Here is a 25,605-nt window from a genome sequence, read left to right as displayed (position 1 = left end):
TAAGGTTTTTCTTGAGGCAGTTGCCAAGTGTTTGAAAAAGCCAGGATAGGGAGACAGACATGAGTGGGATGAAAAAGACTCAGATTGCTTTATAGAGAACCTTGGTGTCAGGACATTTTGTCTTTTCTGGGTGATTTTTCTTTTATTTTTAAAATTCCTAATCTATTCAGTGTAATCGGCCCAGATATTATATATTTTATTCGTAGTGTAAAAACCTACAGAGATAAATTTAAGAGCTTTAGGAAACATTAGAGAAAACAAGAAAATAAAATACTTGCCTGGATGCATTTTGTTGCAATTTAATTTCTCCTTCAATTTTCATAAATAAATGTACCGATAAAAAAAGATCAGAAACATAAAAATCCACTTTATCATTTACCAGTTCAAAGTAAAAAACAACAAAGGAATTTCACCAATTGACAATCCTCTGCAAAGCTCTTAAGCAAGGCCCAAATTTCATTGAAAACTTTCCTCAAGACCACTGTAATCTGACCACACCCATATTTTAATACTGCTTCTGATAAGTTGTTATGGTTCTGTATTTTCTCTACTTTGCTGTAAACCTCTCAAGCTCTTCCTATGAAAACCAGGTTAGGTGGCCGAACCTGGTGAATGATTATCAATGAAAACCGCATAAAGTGCTGTGGAATGGAGATGAAAAAAAAAAAAATCAATTGTGTTCTCCTAAAAGAAATGATGACAGTAGGGAAGGAAAAAAGGTCATGAGTAAAGCCCAGCCTCGGCGGGAGAAGCCGGCGGCCTGGCTCCAGAGCCCTCCGGGTTCGGCTGGCTGCGAGGAGAAGGGCACGAATAGCTGCTCCTGCGAAAGAGTGTGCGTGTGTCAGCGCACGAATCTCTCACACCGCCCGCAGGGTCTGGGCACTCGTCACAACCCTTGACCGCCTGGTCAGCAAACAACAGCTGATCTGGCACCCTCCCACTCCTAGACTGTCCACGCCTACAAACAGCCGCTAATTTCGGGCAGACCGGAAGCCCTTTTGCCCCGGCTCGCGGGTCTACTAACTAGGCCGGACAGAACCGGAAGCTCTTCTGCCCCGATCTTTGGGCTCGTCAGCGCCGGCTGCACAGGCGCAGTGGAGCTCAGGTCGAGTTGTGGGAGGGGAAAAGGAAGAGGTGGAGGGGGGCGGGGCCGTCCCAGAAGATGGCGGAGGCGGGGGTGAGTTGGGGTCCACCTGCGAAGCGCCAGTGCCTCCGTGCTGAGGAAAGTGGTTTGAGGAAGTGGGTGGCCTTCGGGAAGAGGAAGTGCTGGTGATTTTGCATCCTAGGAACCCTGCTGGCAAGTGCGGGAGCCAGGACTGCGGATGGGGCCTGAAGGGCGAGGGGTTCCGCTCACCTGAAGGGTCGGCGAGGTCCGGACCGGGACGGCGGGGTCGGGGAGAGGTCATCTGAGAGGCCGAGGCTCCCCCGACAGTGGGAGAGGGTTGGAGAAGAAAGAAGGCTGGAGGACGGCGGGATGGGCGACCCTGGAGATCTGATGGGGGTGGAGGTCGGCGAGCTGTCCAGCATAGAGCTGTCAGGACTTGGGAGGCTGGTAAACAGAGAGACTCAGGCTCGGGAGGGTGGTGGATCCCCAAAGGTGGCTATTGCAGTAAGTTTAGAATCCACAGAAAGCCGTGTTGGTTTGGGTTGAGGAGTGGGACTGTGGCATTGGGTTGGAATTGGAAACCCTGGGAGGTGGTGTGCGGGTATGCCGGAGAACTCTTGTTAAGACCGAGAAGTCGTTGGTGATCACTATCACCCTGGGGTTTAAGAGCTGGTCAGTGGGGATCGGCAATGCGGAAAAGGAACAATAACAGAGTGTGGATGACGGGGGGCAGGGAGGTGGTGCTAAAAAGGTGACCAGGACCCATGCCCAGCTAGTGTGGGAGGAAAAGTTATTGAAGTGTGGTCTTAGCCAGGTAGTCCGGGAAAATGTACCTTGAAGAGCTTACTGTGTTGCAGGCTGGATGCAGAAATGCTGTAGAAAGGAATGGAGGGACCTGGCGGCTGTGCTGGCCAGGATCCGTGTTACAGTGCCGCACGGAAGAGAGTCCCAGGCCCGGGTGCAGGGGGAGTGAAGGCAGTGGCTAGACTGGGCGCTCCAACGTTTGGGTAGCGAACCACTTTGTGAAAATGAATGAAGAGAATGCGGCTGCTAGTAGGGTTCCCACAGAAAAAAACAATTAGCCAGATATTCAGATATTCTTTCTATTTCCACCTTCATTCTTTCTCTGGACATGATGTGTAGTGTGCTTTGAGTTCCCAGTAGATATCTGATATGAAGTGACCAAGCTGTGAATCGTGTACATTTGGGGAACAGGTTGGTTCTTTTTAAACTGACAAGTGTTGCTTTTCCATATGGTGGGCTGAAAAGAAAAGGATAAAAGGTAATTCAGTAGTTTAAAGACAACTTGTTTTTATTGTTCTTAGAACATTATTCGCCAACCTTTTTAGAGCCTGAGATTTGTCATTTAAAAGCAGTAATGGGATGTGAATGCTGCTTGCTTAATAGTTTCTGTGTTCGGGTTTTGATGTTGAGAGGAAAGGTGAGTTTCAGTGACTTCAAGGCAAATGTGTTTCTTCCTGGAAATCTTTAGCTTATGACCCACATGTGTGTGCTTATATGTAAGGAGGGCTAAACCTTTTCATTGATTTAAGTGTGTTTTTCCTAATGTTGATGCTTATTCTGTGTTGAGAATGCCATTGTAATTAAGAGAGCAGATGAATAAAAAAGATGTGAGGTAGTAACTTAGTTTTGTTATTTATTAGCCTATGTGACCTAAGCACCTGAAGGGACAGGTTCATCGTAGGCAGCAAACATACTGCCTCCTTGGAAGATGAATGGCCTTGTTTCGTTTTAGGGGTTGGCGTAATTGTGAGAATGCAAATGGTTCTTAAGCTCACTAGGAGATTTTGATTGTGGGTGTGTTTTCAGTGGCCTGTTGCCTGAAATTGTTTCAGTAGCAAATATCAGCTTTGATCTTCATTCACAAAGCCCAGGATCACTTCTAACCCTCTTTTATTCATCTAGAAGTAATAATATTAATCCACTAACAGGTAGTCATGTGTCTTTTCAGTTTTGATGATTTGTTATTTATCTATCCAAACTATTTGCATCGTGTTGTTCAAGGTAGAATTTTTCATGTCCTGTGGGAGTTTTTTCTTTGTCAGTTATTGAAATAAAAAGCTTATTTTGGTATTAACAGTAGTTTATCAACATAACTCTAAAAAGTGTTTCTTATGTGGCACTTAACTTTTTTTGTACGGTGTTTGTAGCTGGAGGACATGGAGTGAAATGGGAAGTGCTCTGGACATGGAGTCAGAGTGCTTGGGGCCAATACTAGTGCTTTTTGGTAATAGTCTTATGATCTCAGAAAGTTACTTAGCCTATGTTATTTTATAAAATGGAGATTATCTTGCCTATTTACCAAGGTTATTATTGTTGAGGATCTGTTGAGTTATTATTCTCTGAAGGGTACTTTTGTACCAGAGACTTTTTGCCTGGTCAGCAAATTATTTCTTGAGTGACCTAAATTTTTCAAATATAGATTATTTTTTAATTTTGGAGAATCAAATTTATCATTGATGTAAGAGTAATATTTAAAGGTGTAGGTACTCTTTGTTTTAAGAAAATAATTTCAACGCATAATCAGAAAACCAAACTTTAAAACAAACAAATTAGGGGATACTTATTACATGAGCTTTCACTTTAAAACAACTATTCCTCTAGTGTGTGGTTAATATTATAAACAACATTCCTTTTTAGTAACTTAAGTGTTCCACAGTAGGGAATGAATGGTCTAGTGGAATTTCTTATTTCTTTGAAGAGTCTGGCCATTTCCAGGAGTTCACTTTACATGTTTATGGTAGCAAGATCCAGTGGAACAGTCTTGATCTTGTCACTTCACTTGCCCACATTGGGTGTCATTTGCTTCTCCAGTAAAATGAGAGAACAGTTAGATCACTGCCTCTTAACTTTTTTTGGTTCGTGGACATTTTGACTACTTGATATAAATTGTGGAACTTTCTTCCTAGAAAATACACATATGCACGACCTTTCTCCTCCTCCTCCTCCTCCTCCTCCTCCTCCTCCTCCTCCTCCCCTTCCTCCTCCTCCCCTTTCCTCCTCCTCCTTCCTCATTCCTCCTTCTCCTTCTTTTTGCATTAGGCTCACATATCCCTTGCAAGAGATGATCTCCAATTTCCCTTCCATTTCTTAAATTTTAGGATATTGTGACTCTAAAGCACTTTAACTTTTATTTTTGCCTATAGTAATTACGTACTATTGTATTATTTTGTAGTCACAAAGTTAGATTTTTGGATTTGTAAAAATTAGCTTAAAAAACTCACTCAAATAAACATCAAACATATGTCATGTTATTTTTAAAGAAAACTTTTGGGGTGAAATAGGAAGCTATAAACCAGCACTACAGGAAAGGTTGAATAAACAGCTGTGGTAGAATAACACAAACCGTTTAGAAAGTCTCAGGCAGCCTTGAAATAGAATGAGGAAAGAGTCTCCAGCAATCAGTGGCTCTCAGCAGAGAGCATTGCCTCTCTTGGGGCATATGGAAATGTGTAGGGACATTTTTAATTGTCTCAAATTGGGGAGAGAGCATATAGTGGCGTTTAGTGGGCATGAGCCAGGGAAGTGTTTTTGCAATGCTTAGGGCAGGTCCACACAGCAAGGAATTGTCCAGCCCCAAATGCCTAAACTCTTTGACAACCCCTGGTGAGTGATTGTGAGATGGGGCCTACCACAACTGAAATAAGTGTTAAAACTAGTTATTTTGCTCTCTTAAAAACATTATTTATTGTACATAAAATATCCTTTGCCATTCATTCCCTTTTGGAAAAAAATGCACGAACATAAACAAAATGATTTACTAGAGCAGTTTGTATTACTAAAAATATATGTACAGTTCAACCTTGAACAACATGGGTTTGAACTGCATGGGCCCACTTACATGCCGATTTCCCTCCAACCCCCTAATAAATACAATTGGCCCTTGGTACTTCTGCTTTTGTATCCATGAATTCAGCCTACCGTGAATTTCCAATCCATGGTTGGGAATCCACAGATGTGGGGACCAACTCTATGCATTGTTCTATGCCATTTTGTATAAGGAGCTTGAACATCTGTGGATTTTGGTATCTGTGGGCAGCGCTCGAAGATACTGAGAGCCAATTTAGTTAAGTTTTCAGGGCAGGGGCAGAAATTACAGATTTTCAACTGCAAGGGCATCAGCACCCTTTACCCCCTCTCTCCCCCATTGTTCAAGAGTCCACTGAATATTCTCTGTCCTCTAGTAGCTGTTTTAACAGCAAAAGTGGGGCTTTGCTGTGTCTACTGGAAGTTTATGGAGTGAAGAGTCAGCTGTTGGTAATGCAGTATGTTAAGTTGGCAATATGATTTTTTTTAAACATTTGTTTTACTCTTTGATCTAGTACATTTAAATAAAATTTCAAGGTGTTTGTACACTTATTCTCCTGGTCTTTGTGTTATTATATAGTCTCCCCCTTATGTTGGCATTGGTACCTTGAGAATATATTATAGTTGAGATTGTTTTCTAATGTTTACCTGTGAGCAGCAGCTTGAGTTTGGCAAAGAAAGAATTCAGAGCCAAGAGCTCTAGCATAGGAAGTTTATTTAGAAAGTCCCAGAGGTAGAAGAAGTGAGCTAGCTGGGTTGTGTGGACTCAGGAAACAACTTATACAGGCAAAAGACAGGCCTTGGTGCTTAGGAGGAAGAAAGCAAAGGTACATACCTGAGGGAAAAGAGAGGGCAGGCGCAGGCATGCTCCAAAGAGAGAGCACACTGGGTCCTTTGTCTTAAGGGTTTGCGTCTGTGTTCTAAAGGTGGGCATTTTAGGGGAGCTCTCCGGGGGGATCTCAGTAGAATATTTATCAGCTTTCCAGGTGTGTCCTTTCAGGATCCTGGTCTCTAGGGTCAGTGCTAGGATAAGGGTTCATTAGTCATTGCATCTGGTCCAAATGTCAGTCATTGCGTGGCTTCATCTGTTTTGCTGCTTTTCTGGGCCTGTAGCTGAAACACAACTGAGGCCTAGATATTATCTCTAGTTTGACCAAAACTCTGTTTTCCTGGTCAACAGATCCAAGGCATTGCTTCTGAGATTATTGAGACTGGTCAAAATTTCATTATCCTGAGGGCGTAATGCGTAAGGGAGTGGTCGTGTAAGGGAGAAGGACACAGGTGGGTTAGGGTGCTGGATGAGGCTGGTTTGAGTCAGCCATGTCTCAGTTTCCCCATCCCACTTGCCAAGGAATTTTCCTAGCTTCTTACTATCCTGCCTCAAACCCATCTTTTCAGTCATCCTCGTCTGTAGATCCAGATGCCAAAAGAGAAGCCTGAGGAGTTAGGCTGGAATGGGACTCAAGGTTTAGAGGAAAGAGAAGGGGTTTTGGAATCAGTCAGATGTAAGGAAAAATTCCAGTTCTAATATTGTATGTCAGGTGACCATAAGCAAGTTGCTAAATCTCTTTGACTTAATATCTTCATTTGTAAAATGAGGATGATAACACCTACCTTTAGGATTATTTTGAAGATTAGAGTTACTGTATGTCTGTCATGGAGTAGGCCCTCCATAAATGGGTGCTATATCAGTAGTCATGGTGATGATGATGATGATGATGAAGATGAAGAAGAATTCTGTAGCTACTGAACACCTTGCTAAGTGACTAGAACACATGGCATGCTGGAATGCTGCATACTACTGCAAGGAATAGTCTGCAAAACCAAGTCAGGAGATGTTTCTGGGCAATTTCAACTGGTGTTTAGAGTCTTTTTTTCCCCATGAATCAGCTGTAACATGTACTGTTTTCCCTAGTCCTCTAAGCTGTAGAACTTAGTTATGCTATAGACTAAGAAGGTTTTCGAGGACTAGCTTGAGGACAGAATTCCCCCCTTGAGTGTTGGGCACAGAGCTTTGGGTGTGGCAGAGGCTCAATAAAAAAAGTCTGTTCTCTGTGTTTATCATATGACACTGGTAAGCTGTGAAAGTTGCTGGTACTTACGAATATTCTCATTTTCATGCGGATTATTTCTAAAGTCAGTATCCTTCCCCTCAATTTACACATGGGTTTTATTCCAAAGCTCATTTGTAAGGTAAGTTGGAACTTGGAAGCTCAGAGGAAATATAGTTTAAATTATGATTACATGCTCAGTTGCCTTTCTTTTCTTTTTAAAAAAAATATATTTTATTGAATTTTTACAGAGAGGAAGGGAGAGGGATAGAGAATTAGAAACATCGATGAAAGAGAAACATCGATCAGCTGCCTCCTGCACACCTCCTACTGGGGATGTGCCCGAAACCAAGGTACATGCTCTTGACCGGAATCGAACCTGGGACCTTTCAGTCCACAGGCCGATGCTCTATCCACTGAGCCAAACCAGTTAGGGCTCGGTTGTCTTTCAAAAGGCCTGTTTAACCCAGTGTAGTTTGATTCAAAAAGAGTTAATCCAGCCCCAAGTGACTTATCTCAGTGGTTAGGTTAGAGCATTGGCCCACAGACTAAAGGTCACAGGTTCGGTTCTGCTCAAGGGTACGCACCTCAGTTGCATGCTCAATCCCTGGCCCCAGTCAGGGCAACCAGTGCGGGAGGCAACCAGTTGTTGTGTCTCTCTCACATTGATGTTTCTCTCTCTCTGTCTCTCCCCCTCCCTTCCACTCTCTCCAAAAATCAATGGAAAAAAATATCCTCAGGTAAAGATAAACAAACAAATAAACAAAAATAGTTAACCCAGTTTCATTAACCAAATGTGCATATGTAGAGCTCCCACTGTGGGCTGGGCAGGCACCGTTCTGGGTACATAGACACACTGGAGACTTAATAGTGAATAAGACCTATATAAAAAGTTTATAATCCATGAAGCAGCTATACCTATTATTAAAAGGTAGCTACTTAAGTGTCATCCTAACCTTTTAAATAAACTGCTTTGAGACTCAAAGGAAACATCATTTATGTGCTGACTTCTGATCATGCCCAGGATATGTTATATTGTTGGATGGGATAAAAGTAAGTTAATAAAAATTGTATAGTATTTTCCCATTTAAAAAATACAGTTATATTCATAGAAAACACAGAAGGATATGCAACACTTTGGGAAGCTGAGCACCATGGTTAGAATGAGGGTTTTGGAGCCAGACACCATGGATTTGAATCCCAGCTCACCCTCTTATTAGGGGTATAAACTTGGTTAAGTCACTTAACCTCTTTTTGCCTCACCTGTAAAATGGATATAATAATTGCACTTACCTTTTAGGTTACTGTGAGAGTTATATGAGTTACCATATGTCAGGTGCTTAGAGCAGCTCATAGAAAGCCTTAAGTGTTGTCTTAAATATAAAGGAAAGATAACTTTGGTTAGAGTGAACAAATAGACCGATTGTATTAGCAAAGATCTAAGTTTTAGGAGTCAGGATCTATATGGATAAAACTCATCAAAATCTAGGTCATTCTTCATTTTTTTAGTTCCCTTTCTTCTGCTTCTACTCCAGCTTTCTCGCCAAAGCTCCCATGCTTGCAGGAAAGGTGGATTGGGCCCAGGCAGGGGTGGGGCACAGCTGTGGCTCTGGAGGGAAGGGTCAGGTCTAGTTTCTGTGCTTGGTGTGTGTGTGTGTGTGTGTAGGTGACTGAATGGTGGTCTGCTTTTTTTAAGACACTTTCGTGCAGAAATTCAAATATATAAGCATTAGACTTTAAAACATGTCATTATGTTCCCCACTGAAGATTGTCCTCATGAACAAGTCACTTTTATTGATTTTCAGTCAGAGTATGTTAATTTTTTGTAAAGTATAAATTAGTGTATTTTCTGTAAAGTATAAATATTTAGGTAGGAGCAACAGATTTGATCTTCCAGATTCTAATGGAAGTATCCCATATAACCTTTTCTCTGATGTGGAGCAAACTGTTCTTACTATTATTTTAATTTTAAATCTCTTAGGTCACATATTCTATCCTAGTTAAGTGTTAAGTATGCACTTTTTAAAAATTGCATAATTCATATAAAAATGTTTTTTAAACCTTTTTTATTCAGTAAGTAACTAATTTAAATAAATATATCAGATTGTTATTTCATTGTTTGTCCTTTTACATTAATTACTATTGAAATCAGGACAATTATATAATCATTTATTAGACCCATACTAATTTTTTTTTTTTGCCGTCTCTTGCAGGATTTCTGGTCGGTCCTATTTCAGGGCAAGATGCGGTTCTGTTGAAACGCCAATCTGCTTTGATTCACAGACAAGTCGTTTCAGCTGGGAAGCCTTTTTTTTTTTTTTTTCCTGCTGGCCTACTGAACTTATGAAGCCATGGCAGAAGGAGAGACAGAGTCACCTGGGCCCAAAAAGCGTGGTCCTTACATCTCATCTGTAACTAGCTGGAGTGTAAATTTGATGATTCGAGGAGTAGTGCTGTTTTTTATTGGAGTATTTCTGGCACTAGTGTTAAATTTACTTCAGATTCAGAGAAACGTGACCCTTTTCCCACCTGATGTGATTGCAAGCATCTTTTCTTCAGCATGGTGGGTACCACCGTGCTGTGGCACAGCTTCAGGTATGTGCAGGTTATTTCTGTAATGCTTAGGAAGAAAATGGGGTGAATGAGTGTGGATTTTTCTTTTAAATTTAACTTTATTGAGGTATAATTTAAATATAATAAATGTACCTATTTTAAATGAACAATTTGGTGAGTTTAGACAAATGCATGCATTCATGTAACTACCACCTCAGTCCAGTTATAGAACATTGCCGTTCCCCACAAATTCTCTTGTGCCCTCTTGCAGTCCACTTCCCAGCCCCAGCCTCAGGCTTCCACTGATCTTTCCATGACTAGGTTATTTTTGCCTGTTATAAAATGTAATGTAAAAGATCATAGAGCATATACTCTTTTGTGTCTGATTTCTATCTGTTCCATGTCTTTCAAAAATGTAATCCTAAAAACCTGATTCCCTTAGGGATGAGGCTTTCAGCCTCTTAATTTTTTTCCTATCTTCAACCCATCTCATGTAAGTTTTATTTTAGGTTATTTTGATGATGATCACCACTGTTTGGTTTGAAGGGTGTGGTCTTAAGGGTGTGTTATGGTCTTCTTTTTGAAATAGATAAAAACCTGACAGAATAGTTTTGTTCAAGTTAAAAGCTTCATATTGTATGTTTTGTTTGGTGGACAGTGTATAATGGATAAAGTGGAGCATTTCAGAAGCCTTATTGATGACGCTGATCTGTCATAATGAGTAGCTGTTTAGCTTTTTCTAATGATGAATTCTAATAGATTAATAATATTTTATATAATGAGGTCATGGAAGCCATAATTGTGTAGTAGAAGGGAATTCTGATGAGGGAGAAAATTGCTTTTTTTGAATGTCTGCTTGGTGTCACATACTTAATATACATGAATACTTTACAGTATAATATAGATACTTCTTGACTTACATCCAAAACTGGAGGTTGAAGGGTAAGAAGTTAGGTATAAGGAATTTTGAATGTCCTGGTGAAACTAATTAGACAGTTACATGAGTGGAAGGGTGTTGTCATGGCTTCAGTGTGCTTTATTTATTGATGTCTCACTATTATAACATTCATATCAAAAGAGAAGTTGTAAAGGTGATGGTGCTTAGTTTCCATAGGGTTGTTATTATTCTCTGAGAGAATAGGTGAAATAGTCCAAACAAAGAGAAGACAGCATAAATTATATTTCATTCTCTGTTGTATCATGTAAAAATTCTGAAAAGAGAAAAAGTGTTCCTAACAACTTTTACTAGTTCTTTGTTATTTTCTACCATCATGTAACTGCTGTCTGGCCACCAATAGAAGCTTTTGGTGACTTGGAAGAACATGACTTTTAGGAATAGACAAGGGGAAAGTCAGAGGAGGGGAATAGCTACTGAATGTCTACTAATGTGCCAGGCACATGCTTCCACCCCAAGGACCTGCAGGTCACCTTTGGGAGCATTGTGCCTATTTTGGGGGAAGCTGAATGATAAGAGGATATTAAGGGACCCAGGGTTCCAGAGCCAGTGACTGGTGCAGCTAGGTCAATGTCCCAGGCCTCCTCTGCTCAGGGTGCCTTTTTCAAAGCCTCCAGCCTCATAAGTCCATTGGTTATGCTTATATGCATGCATACAAGTCCTTTGGTTGATCTCTTAGGAGAACTTAACTAAGGTTTATTGTACCTCTGTTATGGAGAACAGGGTGGTGGGGGCACTTCTGCCACAAACTCACACTTACTAGTAGGAAGGAAATTCTAAATGTTAATACTACATTTCATTCACTTTGTCCCTGCTTTCCTTCCTTTTCCCAGCCACTAGGTTTCTCACACTTATAAACTCAAGATCACACCTTTTCATTTGGGGATTTGCACTTCTTCCTTAATTGTTTCTCCTGAAAGCAGTGCATTCTATGAGGCACCCAGACTAAAGAAAGTAGAGGCATTAGGAAATCTAGATTTCAGTCACCTCTGCTACTGGTTTTATTGGGTAAGATATCAGATTTGGAGAAGTTGCCAAAAATGGAAAATGAATTCTTGCATAATTGCTGCCTCCTCCCGCCCCCAATTTTAAGGAAAATATTATAGAAAAATAAATGATGTAAGAAATATCATGTGTATGACTCTGCGTGTGTATGTAGCATGCATGTATTCTGTGTACCTGTTGGTATGCATTTTCAAAGCTCTCTAGGCTCTCACCATCTTAAATCAGAAAAACTGATGATTGTCCTTTGATTTTCCTGTCCAACTAGTATTCACACACTGAGGGTCTCTGCATCCCCATTCTCTACATGTAAGCAGAAGGGTCCCTGGTTATTTCTACCTTTCTGTATAACACATAGGGCTGAGAATTTGCTACTAGGGCTTCTGGAGGGCCAACTAGTAGAGAACTCTGGTAAATTGCTTCTCTATTTTTAGTTTAATGATTAGTGTTTCGAGTTGATTAACTTCTTTATGTGCAGTGCATTAGAATTGGAGTTAGAAAACTCTTCAACATTATTGAGGACCATAATAAAGGAATCTTTCTGAATAATAAATAGAAAAAAAAACAACTATAATTATGTGGGTAAAGTAAGTAGAGAAGTTGACTCAAAAATCACAAGTTACCAGATTGTGTTCATACTTATGAAACTAATGTCTAATTTAAAAAGAAAAAACAAATCTTTCCTGTTTAGCCATGCAGTTACTTACCCAATTTCTGGAGAGCCCCGCAAGTCTCCTGCCTCTCTCTCTCTTAACTCCCACATCCAGTTTCCAAGTTTTACATCTTTCCTCTGTCTCTTTTTTGGGCAAAGCCCTCAACCACTCTGCTTGGCATTTTCAGGTCTTTTCTTTTTCTGCCTCTAATTTTGTACCATCCTTCAACCTCCCTCCCTGATGCAGATGTGATGGCATTGTTTTTCTGGTTCCCCGTATCTGCAGGGTAAAGTCTCTATGATATGGCCCTTGCCTACTTTACCTTCCTCAGAGCCTTTCTGGATGCTGAGCTCCCTTTCTGCCTAACCCGGACAGTTTCCAGGTGATACTGGTGTTTTCTGTTCCCAAATGCTTTGGTTAGAAAGCTCTTTTCACATCATTTACCTGCCAAATGCTCCTACCTCAAGGATCACCTCTTCTGTGAAGCTTTCCTGACACCCTAACTTTCTTGACACCTCTCCACCCCTCAGCACATGCCAAGAGAAGACTGAGACCTCACTGGCCCTATCAGTGCTATCCCTAAACACATTACTGTATTTAATTGTTGCTTTGGTCACTTTGGGAATGCGGTCATATCTTACTCTTTTTTTAAAAATTTTAAATCTTTATTGTTGAGCATATTACAGATGTCCCCCTTATCCCCCCATTGCCCCCCCTCCAGCCAGTTCTTGCCCGGCCCCAGGCCTTCACCACCCTATTGTCTGTATTCTTAGGTAAAGCATATATGCATATAAGATCTTTGCTTACTCTCTTCCTGCCCTCCCACCCCCCTTCCCTCTGAGATTCCTCAGTCTGTTCCATGTTTCCATGCTGATTCTACTTATTCATCAGTTTATTTTGTTCATTAGATTTCTTGTTTGTTTATTTTGATTTTTAGATTCAGTTGTTGAGAGATATGTATTTATTACTATTTTATTGTTCATACTAGAGGCCTGGTGCACAAAAATTTGTGCACTGGCGGGGAGGGGGGGTGTCCCTCAGCCCCACTTGTGCCCTCTCACAGTCTGGGACCCCTCGGGAGATAACGACCTGCTGGTTTAGGCCTGCTCCCGGGTGGCAGAGGGCAGGCCCAATCCCTAGGTGCAGCCCCTGGTTGGGCTCAGAGCAGGGCCGATTGGGGAATTGGGGTGCTGCCCCCTGTCATGCACAAAGCAAGGCGGATCAGGAGGTTGCGATGCCACCCCAAGTCACGCTCAGGGGAGTGCCAATTGGGGGGTTGGGGTGCCGCCCCCTGTCACACTCAAGGCAGGGTTGATGGGGAGGTTGCGGCGCCACCCCCTGTCACGCACAGAGCAGGGCCAATCAGGGTTGGGGCGCTGCCCCCTGTCACGCACAGAGCAGGGGCCATCAGGGGGGTTGGGGCTTCGTACCCTGTCACACACAGAACAGGGCGGATCAGGGGGTTGGGGCGCCGCCTCCTGTCACCCACAGAGCAGGGCCGATCAGGGGGTTGGGGCACTCCCCCCTGTCACACTCAGGGCAGGGCCGATGGGGAGGTTGTGGCTCCACCCCATCACACACAGAGCAGGGCCGATCAGGGGGTTGGGGAGCTCCCCCCTATCAGGCACAGAGCAGGGCCGATCGGGGTTGGGGTGCCTTCCCCGGTCATGAACAGAGCAGGGCGGATAGGGAGGTTGTGGCCCCGCCCCCGTCACACACACAGCTGCAGGGCGATCAGGGGGTTTGGGCGCTGCCCCCTGTCACGCTGCTCCAGGGGCCAGGAGGCCTCGCGGCTCCGCTGATCCCAGTGCTGGGAGGCCTCGTGGCTCCGCTTGACACAGGGGCAGTGAGGCCTTGCTGCTCCGCTGATCCCGGTGCTGGGAGGCTCCGCTGATCCCGGTGCCAGGAGGCCTCGCGGCTCCGCTGATCCCAGTGCCGGGAGGCCTCGCGGCTCCACTGATCCCAGGGCATGAGGCCTCGTGGCTCCGCTGATCCCGGTGCTGGGAGGCATATTACCCTTTTTCTATATAGGATAGAGGCCTGGTGCACTGATGGGGGCCGGCTGGTTTGCCCTGAAGGGTGTCCTGGATCAGGGTGGGGGTTCCCACTGGGGTGCCTGGCCAGCCTGGATGAGGGGATGATGGCTGTTTGCAGCTGGTCACACCCCCTTCAGGGTGGGGGTCCCCACTGGGGTGCCTGGCCAGTCTGGGTGAGGGGCTGAGGGCCGTTTTCAGGCTGGCGGGCGACTGAAGCTCCCAACCTCTCCTTTTTTTCTTTTTTTTTTTATTCTGGAATTTATTTACCTTCTATGGCTGTCACTGGAGCTGAGAGCTGGCTTTAGCTCTGAGGCTCGGCTCCAGCTTGAGGCCTCGGCTGCTGAAAGCAGGTATCTGGTTTGTTTGGCTTCTATAATTGAAACAGTGTTGCAACTCCAGCTCGGCCAGCTGGCTGAAAGCATGGGGTTTGTTTAGCTTCTATAATTGCAACATTGTTTCTTAGAGTGCAAGCTCAGAGCCCAGTAGCGGCAGGCGGGGAACCTTGGCTTCCTCCTTAATTGGAGCAAGCAAGCCTCCTGTTCGCTTCAGCTGCCTGGCTGCCGGCCGCCATCTTGGTTGGCAGTTAATTTGCATATCGCCCTGATTAGCCAATGGGAAGCGTGTCGGAGGTACGGTTAATTACCATGTTTGTCTGTCATTAGATAGGATTGTTTTTTATCTATTTCTCCTTATTCTTTTTCCTCTTCTTAAAGAATACCTTTCAGCATTTCATGTAATACTGGTTTGATGGTGATGAACTCCTTTAGTTTTTTCTTGTCTGTGAAGCTCTTTATCTGACCTTCAATTCTAAATGATAGCATTACTGGGTAGAGTAAGCTTGGTTGTAGGTCCTTGCTATTCATCACTTTGAGTATTTCTTGCCACTCTCTTCTTACTTGCAAAGTTTCTGTTGAGAAATCAGCTGACAGTTGTATGGGCACTTCCTTGTAGGTAATGAACTGCTTTTCTCTTGCTGCTTTTAAGATTCTCTCTCTTTGTCTTTAACTTTTGGCAATTTAATTATGATGTGTGCTGGTGTGGGCCTCTTTGGGTTCCTCTTGTTTGGGACTCTCTGCACTTCCTGGACTTGTAAGTCTATTTCTTTCACCAGGTAGAGGAAATTTTTGGTCATTATTTCTTCAAATAGGTTTTTAATATCTTGCTCTCTCTCTCTTTTCCTTCTGGTACCCCCATAATATGAATGTTGTTAAGCTTGAAGTTGTCCCAGAGGCTCCTTACACTATCTTCATATTTTTAGATTATTTTTTTTTCTGCTTCTGATTGGATGTTTTTTTTTCTTCTTCATATTCCAAATTGTTGATTTGCTTTTCAGAACCCTCATTTCTACTGTTGAATTCCTATGCAAGAATTCTTTATTTTATTTTATTTTTTAAAAAAATATATTTTGTTGATTTTTTACAGAGAGGAAGGGAGAAGGATTGAGAGTTAGAAACATCGATGGGAGAGAAACATCAATCAGCTGCCTCTTGCACACCTCCTACTGGGGATGTGCCCGAAACCAAGGTACATGCCCTTGGCCAGAATCGAACCCGGGACCTTTCAGTCTGCAGGCTGACGCTCTATCCACTGAGCCAAACCGGTTAGGGCAGAATTCTTTATTTTAGTTAATGTATGCTTAATTTCTGTTTCGTACTTTTTCATGTCTTTGACATTCTCACTAAGATCCTTGAAAGTCTCACTAAGTCCCTTGATGTGCTCATTAATTCCCTTGAAGCTCTCATTAAGTCCCTTGAAACTCTCATTAAGATCCTTGAGTAACCTTATAACCATTGTTTTGAACTCTGTATTCAGTAGTTTGCTTGCTTCCATTTCTTTCATTTGTAACATGTTTCTTTGTCTCCACATTTTGGCTGCTTTCCTGTATTTGTTTCTATATATTAGGTAGAGCAGTTATGTCTTCTGGAATTGGTAGAGAGGCCTTGTGTATTAGGTGTCCTGTAGGGCCCAGTGGCTCAGTCTCCCCAGTCACCTGAGTTAGGCACTCTAGTTGTGCCCTTGTGTGGGCTGTGTGCAAAGTCTTGTAGTTGAGCCTTGATTGCTGTTGGCTCACTGGGAGGAATTGATCTCAGGCCAAGTTGCTGTGCAGGAGACACCCCCTGTGGAGCAGAACTTGCTTCAGTAGGGCTTTGGTGCTCACTAGTCTGCCCCTTGAGTGTGTCACTTGTGAATGTGTAGAGTTGTAATCTGGTATGGTCTGAAGCTGTCCACCGGGTGCACTGGCTCAGGGGCCTCCTGGGAGTTGCAAAGCCAGCCAATACCTGGGGCCACCCATCAGGAGCTACAGAGAGCTCTACAGATGGGTGCTACTTGTATTGGGCTAGAAAGTGCCCAGATGATGCTCAGCTGTGACACAAGGCAGGCTGGTGCTGGAGCCAAGTATTGGGCCTTTTATTGATTGGTTTGGGACATGTTGACTCCAGCTGCTGCTTGTTTAAGAGATTTTAGCAAAGTCTGAAGCTTGAGCTAGGACAGGCCATTCATATGGAAAAGCAGCTGCAAACAGCTTGGGTGGGGCTGTAAATTGGATAGGGCGGCATCTCAGGGAATCACCAGGGCAGAGGGAACAGTGTGGGTCATACTGATGGAAGCTCAGATATGGCTGCCAGTCAGCTCTGCAATGGGGAGGTCCCAGCACAGGAACAATGATCCCTGTAAGCACCCCTGTCTGGGAGAAAGCCACCCCTGAATTCCTGCCCCTACATCAGACAGTCTAGTTCTTCCCCGGATGTCCCTGGATTTCCCCCAATGCCGCCACCTGGCACTGGAGCTCAGAGGAAGTGAGACCGTGTAGGTTTATGTGTGGGCCCTTTAAGAGGAACAACTGTGACTCCAGCAGCCTCCATGTCACTCAGCCATAATCCCCGCTGGTTTTTATAGCTCGAAGTTATGGGGACTTCTCTTCCCAGCTCTGGAACCCTGGGATGGGTCTGGTTTGTGGCTGGGACCCCCTGCTTCTCATGGGAGGCCTTTGAGATATCCCTCCCGATTAAAAAACTCCACATTTGGGTGTCGGACCAACCTATTCTCTGCCTCTGCCCCTCCTACCAGTCTCAATGTGCTTTCTTCACTTCTCTAGTTGCAGGACTTCTACTCAGCCATGTTTCAGGCAGTTCTGAGTGATTGTTGTACTGTATTTTAGTTGTAATTTTGATGTGGTTGTGGGAGGCGGAGAGCACAGGTGTTTATCTACACTGCCATCTTGGTTCTCCTCTTTTTCTTTTTTTCTTTTTAAATCCCCAGCAAATACCAAGAACCAGAAACAGTGTAGGAGCTTATTTGTTGCATGAAAACATTGCCTATCCTATAATACTTTTCCATGAAAGTATATCTCATTCAGTGGTTTTGTTTTTTTAGCCCCTTTTCTTTGAAAAATGTTTGATTTAGCTATTCCTTTTAGTGTATCAATGCATTAAACACCTTACCATGTAAAAGTGATGATAATATTGGTGTTTTACAAACTCTTTTTGTTTATAGTCTTGATAGGCTATAACTGGTCACTGGGAAATAAATATACAGACATACATTGGAGATTTGCAGGTTTGGTTCCAAATTACCAAAATAAAGCAAATATTGCAATAAAGCAAGTTACATCAATTTTTGGGTTTCCCAGTCCATATAAAAATTATGTTTACGTTATACATTAGTCTATTAAGTGTATAACAGCATTATATCTAAAATGACAATATACATATCTTAATTAAAAATACTTTATTGCTAAAAAATGCTAACCATCATCATTGCTTGCAGTGAGTTGTAATCTTTTTGCTCGTGGAGGGTCTTACCTTCAATTGGAAAAATAAATCTGCAAAGCTCAGTAAAGCAAAGTGCAATACAATGAGGTATGCCACTATCCCAAGAAATAAGGTTTTGCATCAGAGAACCATCTGGTTTACCAGGACTTGTTTGCCTATGATTTTACACAGGCATACTTATAAAATAGTCTTTCTTGTTGAAATAAAGTGGAGAAAGAGGATAAGAAGACCAGACCTACCTTTGCTGAGCTCTTACACAGTGAGCTTCACTGTGCTGTAGACATCGCTATCAGACTCTGCCATGCCTTTATTTAAAGGGAAGAAAGAAGATATGTAATGGGAAGTGACAAGCTTCCTTGAATTTTCCCTCTCAGTGAGCAATGGAAAACCATGCATACTCAATGGATTTGATTTTTACTGCCAGATCCCAAGGTTGGCAGCATGGTGGTTTAAATTCCTTTTGTGTTTTTGCTCTCTCCTTAGTTCTCTCTCACTTGTGAGTCTGACATCACATGCATAAAAATATAGTCTGTTTACTTATTTATATCTTTGCATACACATTGGTCTTCTCTATGTGATAATTCTTTACCTATGGCATCAGCTGCTGAGGAAAATTGACTTGGAATGCCTAATCTTAGTTGATTTCACTTAGCAATAGGCAAAGGGAGGAGAAAGAGCAAGAATGAGAGTGAGGATTGACATCGGAGCTGTTTCATGACCCCTTAAGGAAAAAAAAAAGAGGTAATATTCATTTAGATACATTTCAACTCTTAGGCATGCTTGTTGCCATTTTAATTTTGTAGAAATTTGAAAATGCTGTCAGTTAATTTTACAGGATTTTAGAGCCTGGCCTTTTAAATAGGAATATATAGTAAGTTCTCACTTGAAGTCCTCATAGGTTCTGCAACTTTAATTGAAATGACAGACAACAAAACTCAGTCTAATATAGGCTAATTGATATAAACAAGAGTTTAAGCTCCTATAATGTTATAGTGAAATGACAGTGAATGAAGTGACATTATTCAAGGACCAGTTATAATGTAAAACTTCTAAATTTACTAGCAGTTTTTGCACCTCTGCATTACTGAAGTTTGTTGCTAATCTGTTGATGGTCTATGAACCATCTATATTTAGCAAAGGTCTAACTCAAAAGAGCACCTTCAAGTGTTTTGTGGGTTAGAAAATGCATACATTATTGCAGCCTCTTCTTTATGCTGCGCCACTGCTCTGCTGGCTTGTGAGTTTTGATACTAATTGATTTCCATTTTCCTTGAAGATCGAATGCATCTTTTGTGAGGTATAGGTAGCCAGCATCAGGCCAGGGAGAGCTTCTGACCCTCGAGGACTCAGATTTTGGGACAATAGTTTCATGCTAAGCCATAGGTAGTATGAGACATTTTAAACATGCTTTTCAACTGATGTGACAGTTGTGTCTTTGTTTCCTAGTGAGCATAAGCATCCTGTTTTTAGGAAGATTAACAGGAAATAGCTAGCAGTTTTGCTTTGCTAACTTTAATCGGTGGAAATACATTTTCCTTATAACTTGTTAAAGAAAGTTTGGGTTCATTAAAAAGTCTTTTTTTAAATGATTAAGCATTTCAAATCTTCAACTAAATGAATAAAAAGTTGAGGTTTGACAAGTAAGTTAAAAATTGTGTGACAGTATTTTGATACTCAATTATGGACATTTTACATATATTTATTTATAACTAATTATACAGTTAGCAGTCAAGGATGTCTTTATAAAAGATGTGTACTGAAATGATATCTTATATTTTAGTAATGAATTTAAATTACAAATTTTAACAAAAATACGTAATTCTTATAGACCATGTTTTCTTCATTTTTCTTATGTGCAGAATGAGTCTTATATGTAGATTTCTGTTGTGAGTTATTCTGCTTTGACAATACGACCTAGAATCTCATTAGAGGGCCAGGGTGGAAGGGAGTGTCAGATCAAGGGCTAGATGCAGGAGACTGAGACAAGAAGCTAGAGGGGCAAAGGTGATCTATGGAACAGGTGAGCCATTAGCCATCAGAATATTGTGTGTATGGTGAGCTTGTTGTATGTGGTTAGTTCCTACCTACTCTGTAGATTTGTGGCATTTAGTAGAATGTTTCATGGTAATATAGCTTAGAGAGAACATTGCTTAGCTGCCAACTGATTTGATGCTTGTCAAGTCTCAGAGACATTAGTATTAGAAAAGTAGCATGAATCATCTAGTCCATTCTGCTAAATTGTGAATCATAGCCTGAAGTAGTGTTTTGTCTATTATAATTTAGTATACTGTTGCAATCATTTATAATGCTTCAGTGGTGTTCTCATTTATTTTTCTTTGGGGAGGTAAGTTTAAAATATCAGCAATTGACATTAAGTAACTTGAAGAGCTTTTTTAAAGAATCTTTCAAATCCTTATGGTGGTTGTAGTGACTCTTAGCTTAAGTTTCGCCAGTATCACATTGGAGATAACATAATTTTTCTCTTTTTTTCTGCAGCGGTGATTGGGTTATTATACCCCTGCATTGACAGGCATCTAGGAGAACCCCATAAATTTAAAAGAGAGTGGTCCAGTGTAATGCGGTGCGTAGCCGTCTTTGTCGGTATAAATCATGCCAGCGCTGTATCCTTTTTGCTGTAATGAAATGCATAATAACAAAGCAGCTCCCGACAAACCAAAGGTTAAGGGCCCCTTGCAACCTCACTGTTGTCAAATGGTGATATGCCCACTGAGTCATAAAAAGAATGTGCTTTGTATTCTCAAAACATCACAGTAGCATCTATATGTGTGGGATTTAGCCTTTCATTTAAATCCCATTCTTTCCATATAACTTAGAAAATTTGCATGTTTAAAACATTTACATGTTTTTCTTAAGTTAGGTTACTAAATTATTTACATATAGTTTTGGTTAATCTAGGATTGAAACAGGTAAATTTTCAAAAGATTCCTTTCCTCTTTTTTCATTTAAGGTTTGGCAGTAAAGACTTGTGGTGGCTTCAGGTGCTGGTTTTTTTGTTTTGTTTTGTTTTTAATTTCAAGAACCTATAATTTTAAAAAAAAGATTGTTATTTATTGGTTTTGATCAACACCAGCAAACCACATAAATGTTCTTAAAGGTGGCATAATAGAAATATCTAGCTTAGACCATGGTCAAAAAGAACTTTTTTCCTTAGGGTGTGTGTGTGTGTGTGTGTGTGTGTGTGTGTGTGTGTATGTGTATGTGTGTGTGTGTGTATTTTTTTCTTTCCTTAGTCCTCACCTGAGGATATGTTTATTGATTTAAAGAGAGAGGAAGGGAGAGAGAGAGCGAGGAACCTCAATGTGAGAGAGTAACATCGATTGGCTGCCTCCCATGCATGCCTGGACCAGGGATCAAGCCCACAACCTAGGTTTGTGACCTGACTGGAATTGAACCTGCAACCTTTTGGTGTATGGGATGACACTCCAACCAATTGAGCCATCCAGCCAGGCCAGGGACATATTTTTACAGTTTGATCATTTAAGAATTCTGACATTTTATTTAGTGATTAATGATCATTTTTATAGTGTCCTAGCTAGAAGGACAAATAGCTTCTATTTCCCTTCTTCCCTTCTACCTCTCAGAAAAAAATGTCTACCCCCAGAGAAAAAGTTTTTGCCCTCATAAGGCTTTCATTCTGTCATCCTTCCTACTTCTTCTCCCTACCCCAACTTTCCTTTGTACAAGAGGATCTGGGGAATGCTAGTTCAGTCTTCCCTCTTCTAGGAGATGTTGCTTACAGAATGGTTGTGGTGGAGCCTGTGGTATTGGGAAGAGCAGGAAGTGTGACTCAGGCTGCCCACCATTTCCTCTTGTAACTGCATTGGGCTCAGGGCTGGTAGTTGGTTGGAGAGAAGGTGGGTCATGTGGCAGCTAGATTGCTATGCCTTTTACAGAAAGTATTGTGTTTTGGAGAAGCTTGGGAAGAGGAACCAAGAAAAGAGCAGGGTCCCGTATGCTAAAAACACATCACATCTGCCGTTCTGTTCCCAGTGTGCTGGCCCTTGGAGATCTGTGGATTTGGAAGGCTCTCAGTGGCTGTTATTATGTTGGTTTTCCATTTCCTTTTATATTAAAAAATTTCCCAACATTTTTAGTTTGGGGAAAATTTTTGATATTTAGGATTTTATAACAAACAAACCTAATGATTAGAAAGACTTAAAAAGATAGACTCATGGAATATTGTATCTAGAAAAAAACTTAGAAATCACCTAGTTCCACATTTCCTTTATTAAGATAATACAGATGAAAGCTGGGAGGTTAGGTGCTTTGCCAAGTCTTCCATACTGTAAGGCTGGGCTACAGCTGAGACCAGACCCCAGAGATCCTGATTCCAATCTGGGGATGTTCATTCTCCTGTCAGGAGCTCCTCCAGTGTGTAAATGCTCTCTATACAGTGGACTAGACCTTTTCATCTCAGACAGTTCAACTATTTTAAGTTGAAAAATTTAAATAGCCTTTTCCTAGAATTTAAAAATGTTTATATATCTAATTTAAATTCTTTGCTTTGGTCTTTCTTTTCTTTCTCAATCAAATACTTAAGTATGGCAGTCTTAGCTGGACCTCCTTTAATCCAAACATAAAGTGTTTACATATTTATAGCATAGACTTAAATTAATTTGACTTCATAAAATCTCATGGTACTGTTTTTAAGGTTGATGTTTTACCTGTTTACCATAGAAGCCTCCTTATTTTGCTTAGTTCTTAATGAAGTTAATTTAGTTAGCAAGACAGAACTCAATGTCAAAATCTACTCTTTACAAGAATGTTTTTGCATAGAGAAATCAGAGCTCACAAGCTTCCTTCATGGAGTTTGAGGCATTATGTCTGCTAAAGAATAAGCAAAACTTTTTCAGAAAGCATACTGGTAACCTGGAGGTTTCTTGATAAATCTAGCCTCAGCAGGGAGTGACCTCGAAGGAGAGGCCCCTGACAGCTGAGAAGTAAGCACACTGTGCTCAGGGTACCAGCTGGTTGGGAGGGGGTGTGTGGAGAGGTGAATAGCAGGGTGTTAAAGGAAGTAGGAAATGGTTTCGGATCCCTCTTTTGAAATTCTGCTTTCTTCTCTCCAGTTGCAGCATGGCCAGTTTGGCGAGATTTGTAGTCTCCCCCGGGGAGCTGGATATAGAGCCAAGATGTGGCCTTTGGGACATAGATAATGTCCTTTTAATAATACTTGAAATTAATTCCTTTAGTGTAATCCTCCAGCAAAGAAATGGGAAAATTGAATGTGTAAAGCTGCGTTTTGCTCAGAGATTTTAGAATAGAAAAGGGCTGCACATTTGTGAATTGACGCTTAAGTAGGTGATGGAAATAAAATATCGTTTGTGCTAACTGTCCTATGCCAGAATGTCCCAGGCACCAAAATAGCTTGGCAGGTTGCAAGATAATATTCGCTTCAAGGCTTTATCCTCAACAAATTAAAACTAGAACAGTTGACATAATAGAAAGGGATACTGTGTCCTTGGTACTCTTGTTTCTGAACTGCATTATTATAAAATGTGTCTGCCAGTAAATCATATAGAGAATGTGCACCCTGTTAAATAGCTGTCAGCTCTTCTATTTTCGAGTTCCTGTATGATTCTCAACTAACTCTCAACTTGTTTGAGAAGTAATATTGGTTTTCTTTTTATTAAAAGTGTGTTTCTGTAGTAAATCTTGTGTTCTGAGTCCACCCGTTAACATTTTTAGCAAAGAAAGCAGTTCTCATATAATGGGTCCGATCTTATAATTGGGAACGTATATAAAGTGTTTTGTCTTTGTTTTCTTAGGAATTACAGGTTGGTAGTATCTATTGAAATATCATGCCCTCTGTGTCTGAATGCACTGTAGAATAAGCAATTAATTCCCCTTTTAATAGTAGCATGTCTGATTTTAGAAAAATGAACAGATGATATTATTTGGTTATAAGTTTTAAGATGACTCTTTAACACTGACCTCAGAAAGTGGACTTTGATAACAACGTACAGTTGTCTCTCACACTGGCTGCACTCTCCATTGGACTGTGGTGGACTTTTGATAGATCTCGAACTGGTTTTGGCCTTGGAGTAGGAATTGCTTTCTTGGCAACCTTGGTCACTCAACTGCTAGTCTATAATGGTGTTTATCAGTAAGTATTCTTTTTGGTGCTTGTTTGCTAAAATAGATAAATGATAGCTGAATTCAGATTGAGATTTTAAAATTGGGTTAGCCATGTTAATCTGAAGAGCAACTTATTTCTATTGTAATGATTTAAATAAGTATTTTACCGTTAAAAACATTTCTATTATTCTAGATATACTTCTCCAGATTTTCTCTATGTTCGCTCTTGGTTACCATGTATATTTTTTGCTGGAGGCATAACAATGGGAAATATTGGTCGACAACTGGCAATGGTAAGCTGATGCTTATTTAATCACTTTTGTGTTATTGAGATGTAAGACAAGTTTTCTCCAAATGACAGTCCTTTTTTAAGGGAAAGCAATTTGTGAGGACAGCATTCTTTGATTTCTCTCTGCGATTCCATTGAAATAAATCATTTGGAAGAATTTAATCACAAGTATATTAAAAGTTGAAGCAACCATGGATAGGAAAGCTAAAATGTGTTATGGATAGGGTGATCTGATTTATCTTCCACCCTTTTTGTAAATTAATTTGTAGGTTTACTTTTCAAAAAGGAACAATTTTAACAGTGAAAGGAGGTTCTATTAATAACCACATTGCTACAATGACATAAATTAGAATTAGCTTCAGCAAATCAAGATGTTTGACCATTTTAGTTGAGAACGAAGGGACATTGTTGATAACCCCAGTTATAGGTGGCAAGGGTCCGGGAGTAACATTCACAGGTCATACCAGTTTCACCAAATGGTTGCCACTTTAATCAGTAGGAGAATCGAGTGGTTTGTGTTGCTATCTTTTTGATAATCTACCCAATTTTTCTAAGTGCATTGGTTTCCTTTATTTTGACTTGTGGGTACATGTTTATAGTTGTACTTTTAAAATATTGTTTTGACTAGAAGCTTTTGCTAATGTAATAGATTTTTTCCTTTAAATTGTAAAGTGATTTGAAAAAAATATTACCTTAATTCACTGTCAAAAGTGTCAGTCCAGTCCTTAAGTTCATGACCTTCCTTTTGCTGATTCACCTTACTGAGCACTCAAAGAAACCTATTTTGCTTTCTTTCATATTCTAGGACTCATCTGAATCATATATTGTCATTATTTGCTTGTAATATGAAAACCTCACCTTTCCCCTGCTTTTGTCTATGCCTCCACTTCTAGAATGTGAAGTTTTCCCCCCTATCACATTTGTCATTTAATCCTAATAGTTGTCTAACTCTGAGATTCTTTGAGTAATAAAATGTGCATAGATTAATAAAGAATTAATTTTTAGATCTTTTAAGTTTAAATTGCTTTTCAAAATAAACCTTTATATGTTAATTTTTTAACCTTTTTAATTTTGCAGTATGAATGTAAAGTGATCGCAGAAAAATCTCATCAGGAATGAAGAAGGCAAAAATATATTTTTTGTATAGAGAAACAAGATGAAAAGGGCATGTACATGATAGATATACCAATGAAACTACGGATTGTAAAATTGCCAGTATGCAGTTTTTACTGTGATTATTTTATATATATATGTGTGTATA

The 25,605-nt window shown here is 40.9% G+C and overlaps 1 protein-coding gene across 2 annotated transcripts; it reads left to right on the top strand.

Moving 5' to 3' along the window:
* Nucleotides 1-1,142: 1,142 nt before the first annotated feature.
* INSIG2 (insulin induced gene 2) lies at nt 1,143-25,596 on the top strand. 2 transcript variants are annotated; one of them, XM_006098224.2, is made up of 6 exons: nt 1,143-1,177; nt 9,198-9,579; nt 20,453-20,577; nt 23,917-24,083; nt 24,249-24,348; nt 25,422-25,596. In XM_006098224.2, exons 2-6 carry the CDS (start codon nt 9,336-9,338, stop codon nt 25,461-25,463), a joined length of 678 nt encoding a protein of 225 aa, XP_006098286.1. In that variant the 5' UTR covers nt 1,143-1,177; nt 9,198-9,335; the 3' UTR covers nt 25,464-25,596. The 2 variants fall into 2 exon arrangements, with proteins under 2 accessions (XP_006098286.1, XP_023617750.1); XM_023761982.1 differs by lacking the exon at nt 1,143-1,177 and adding an exon at nt 1,349-1,370.
* Nucleotides 25,597-25,605: the final 9 nt, after the last annotated feature.

The sequence above is a fragment of the Myotis lucifugus genome, unplaced genomic scaffold, assembly GCF_000147115.1.
Source record: "Myotis lucifugus unplaced genomic scaffold, Myoluc2.0 scaffold_224, whole genome shotgun sequence".
Classification (NCBI taxonomy): Eukaryota; Metazoa; Chordata; class Mammalia; order Chiroptera; family Vespertilionidae; genus Myotis; species Myotis lucifugus.
The sequence above is the reverse complement of the archived record's forward strand: the minus strand, read 5'-3'. Positions and strand labels throughout refer to the sequence as shown.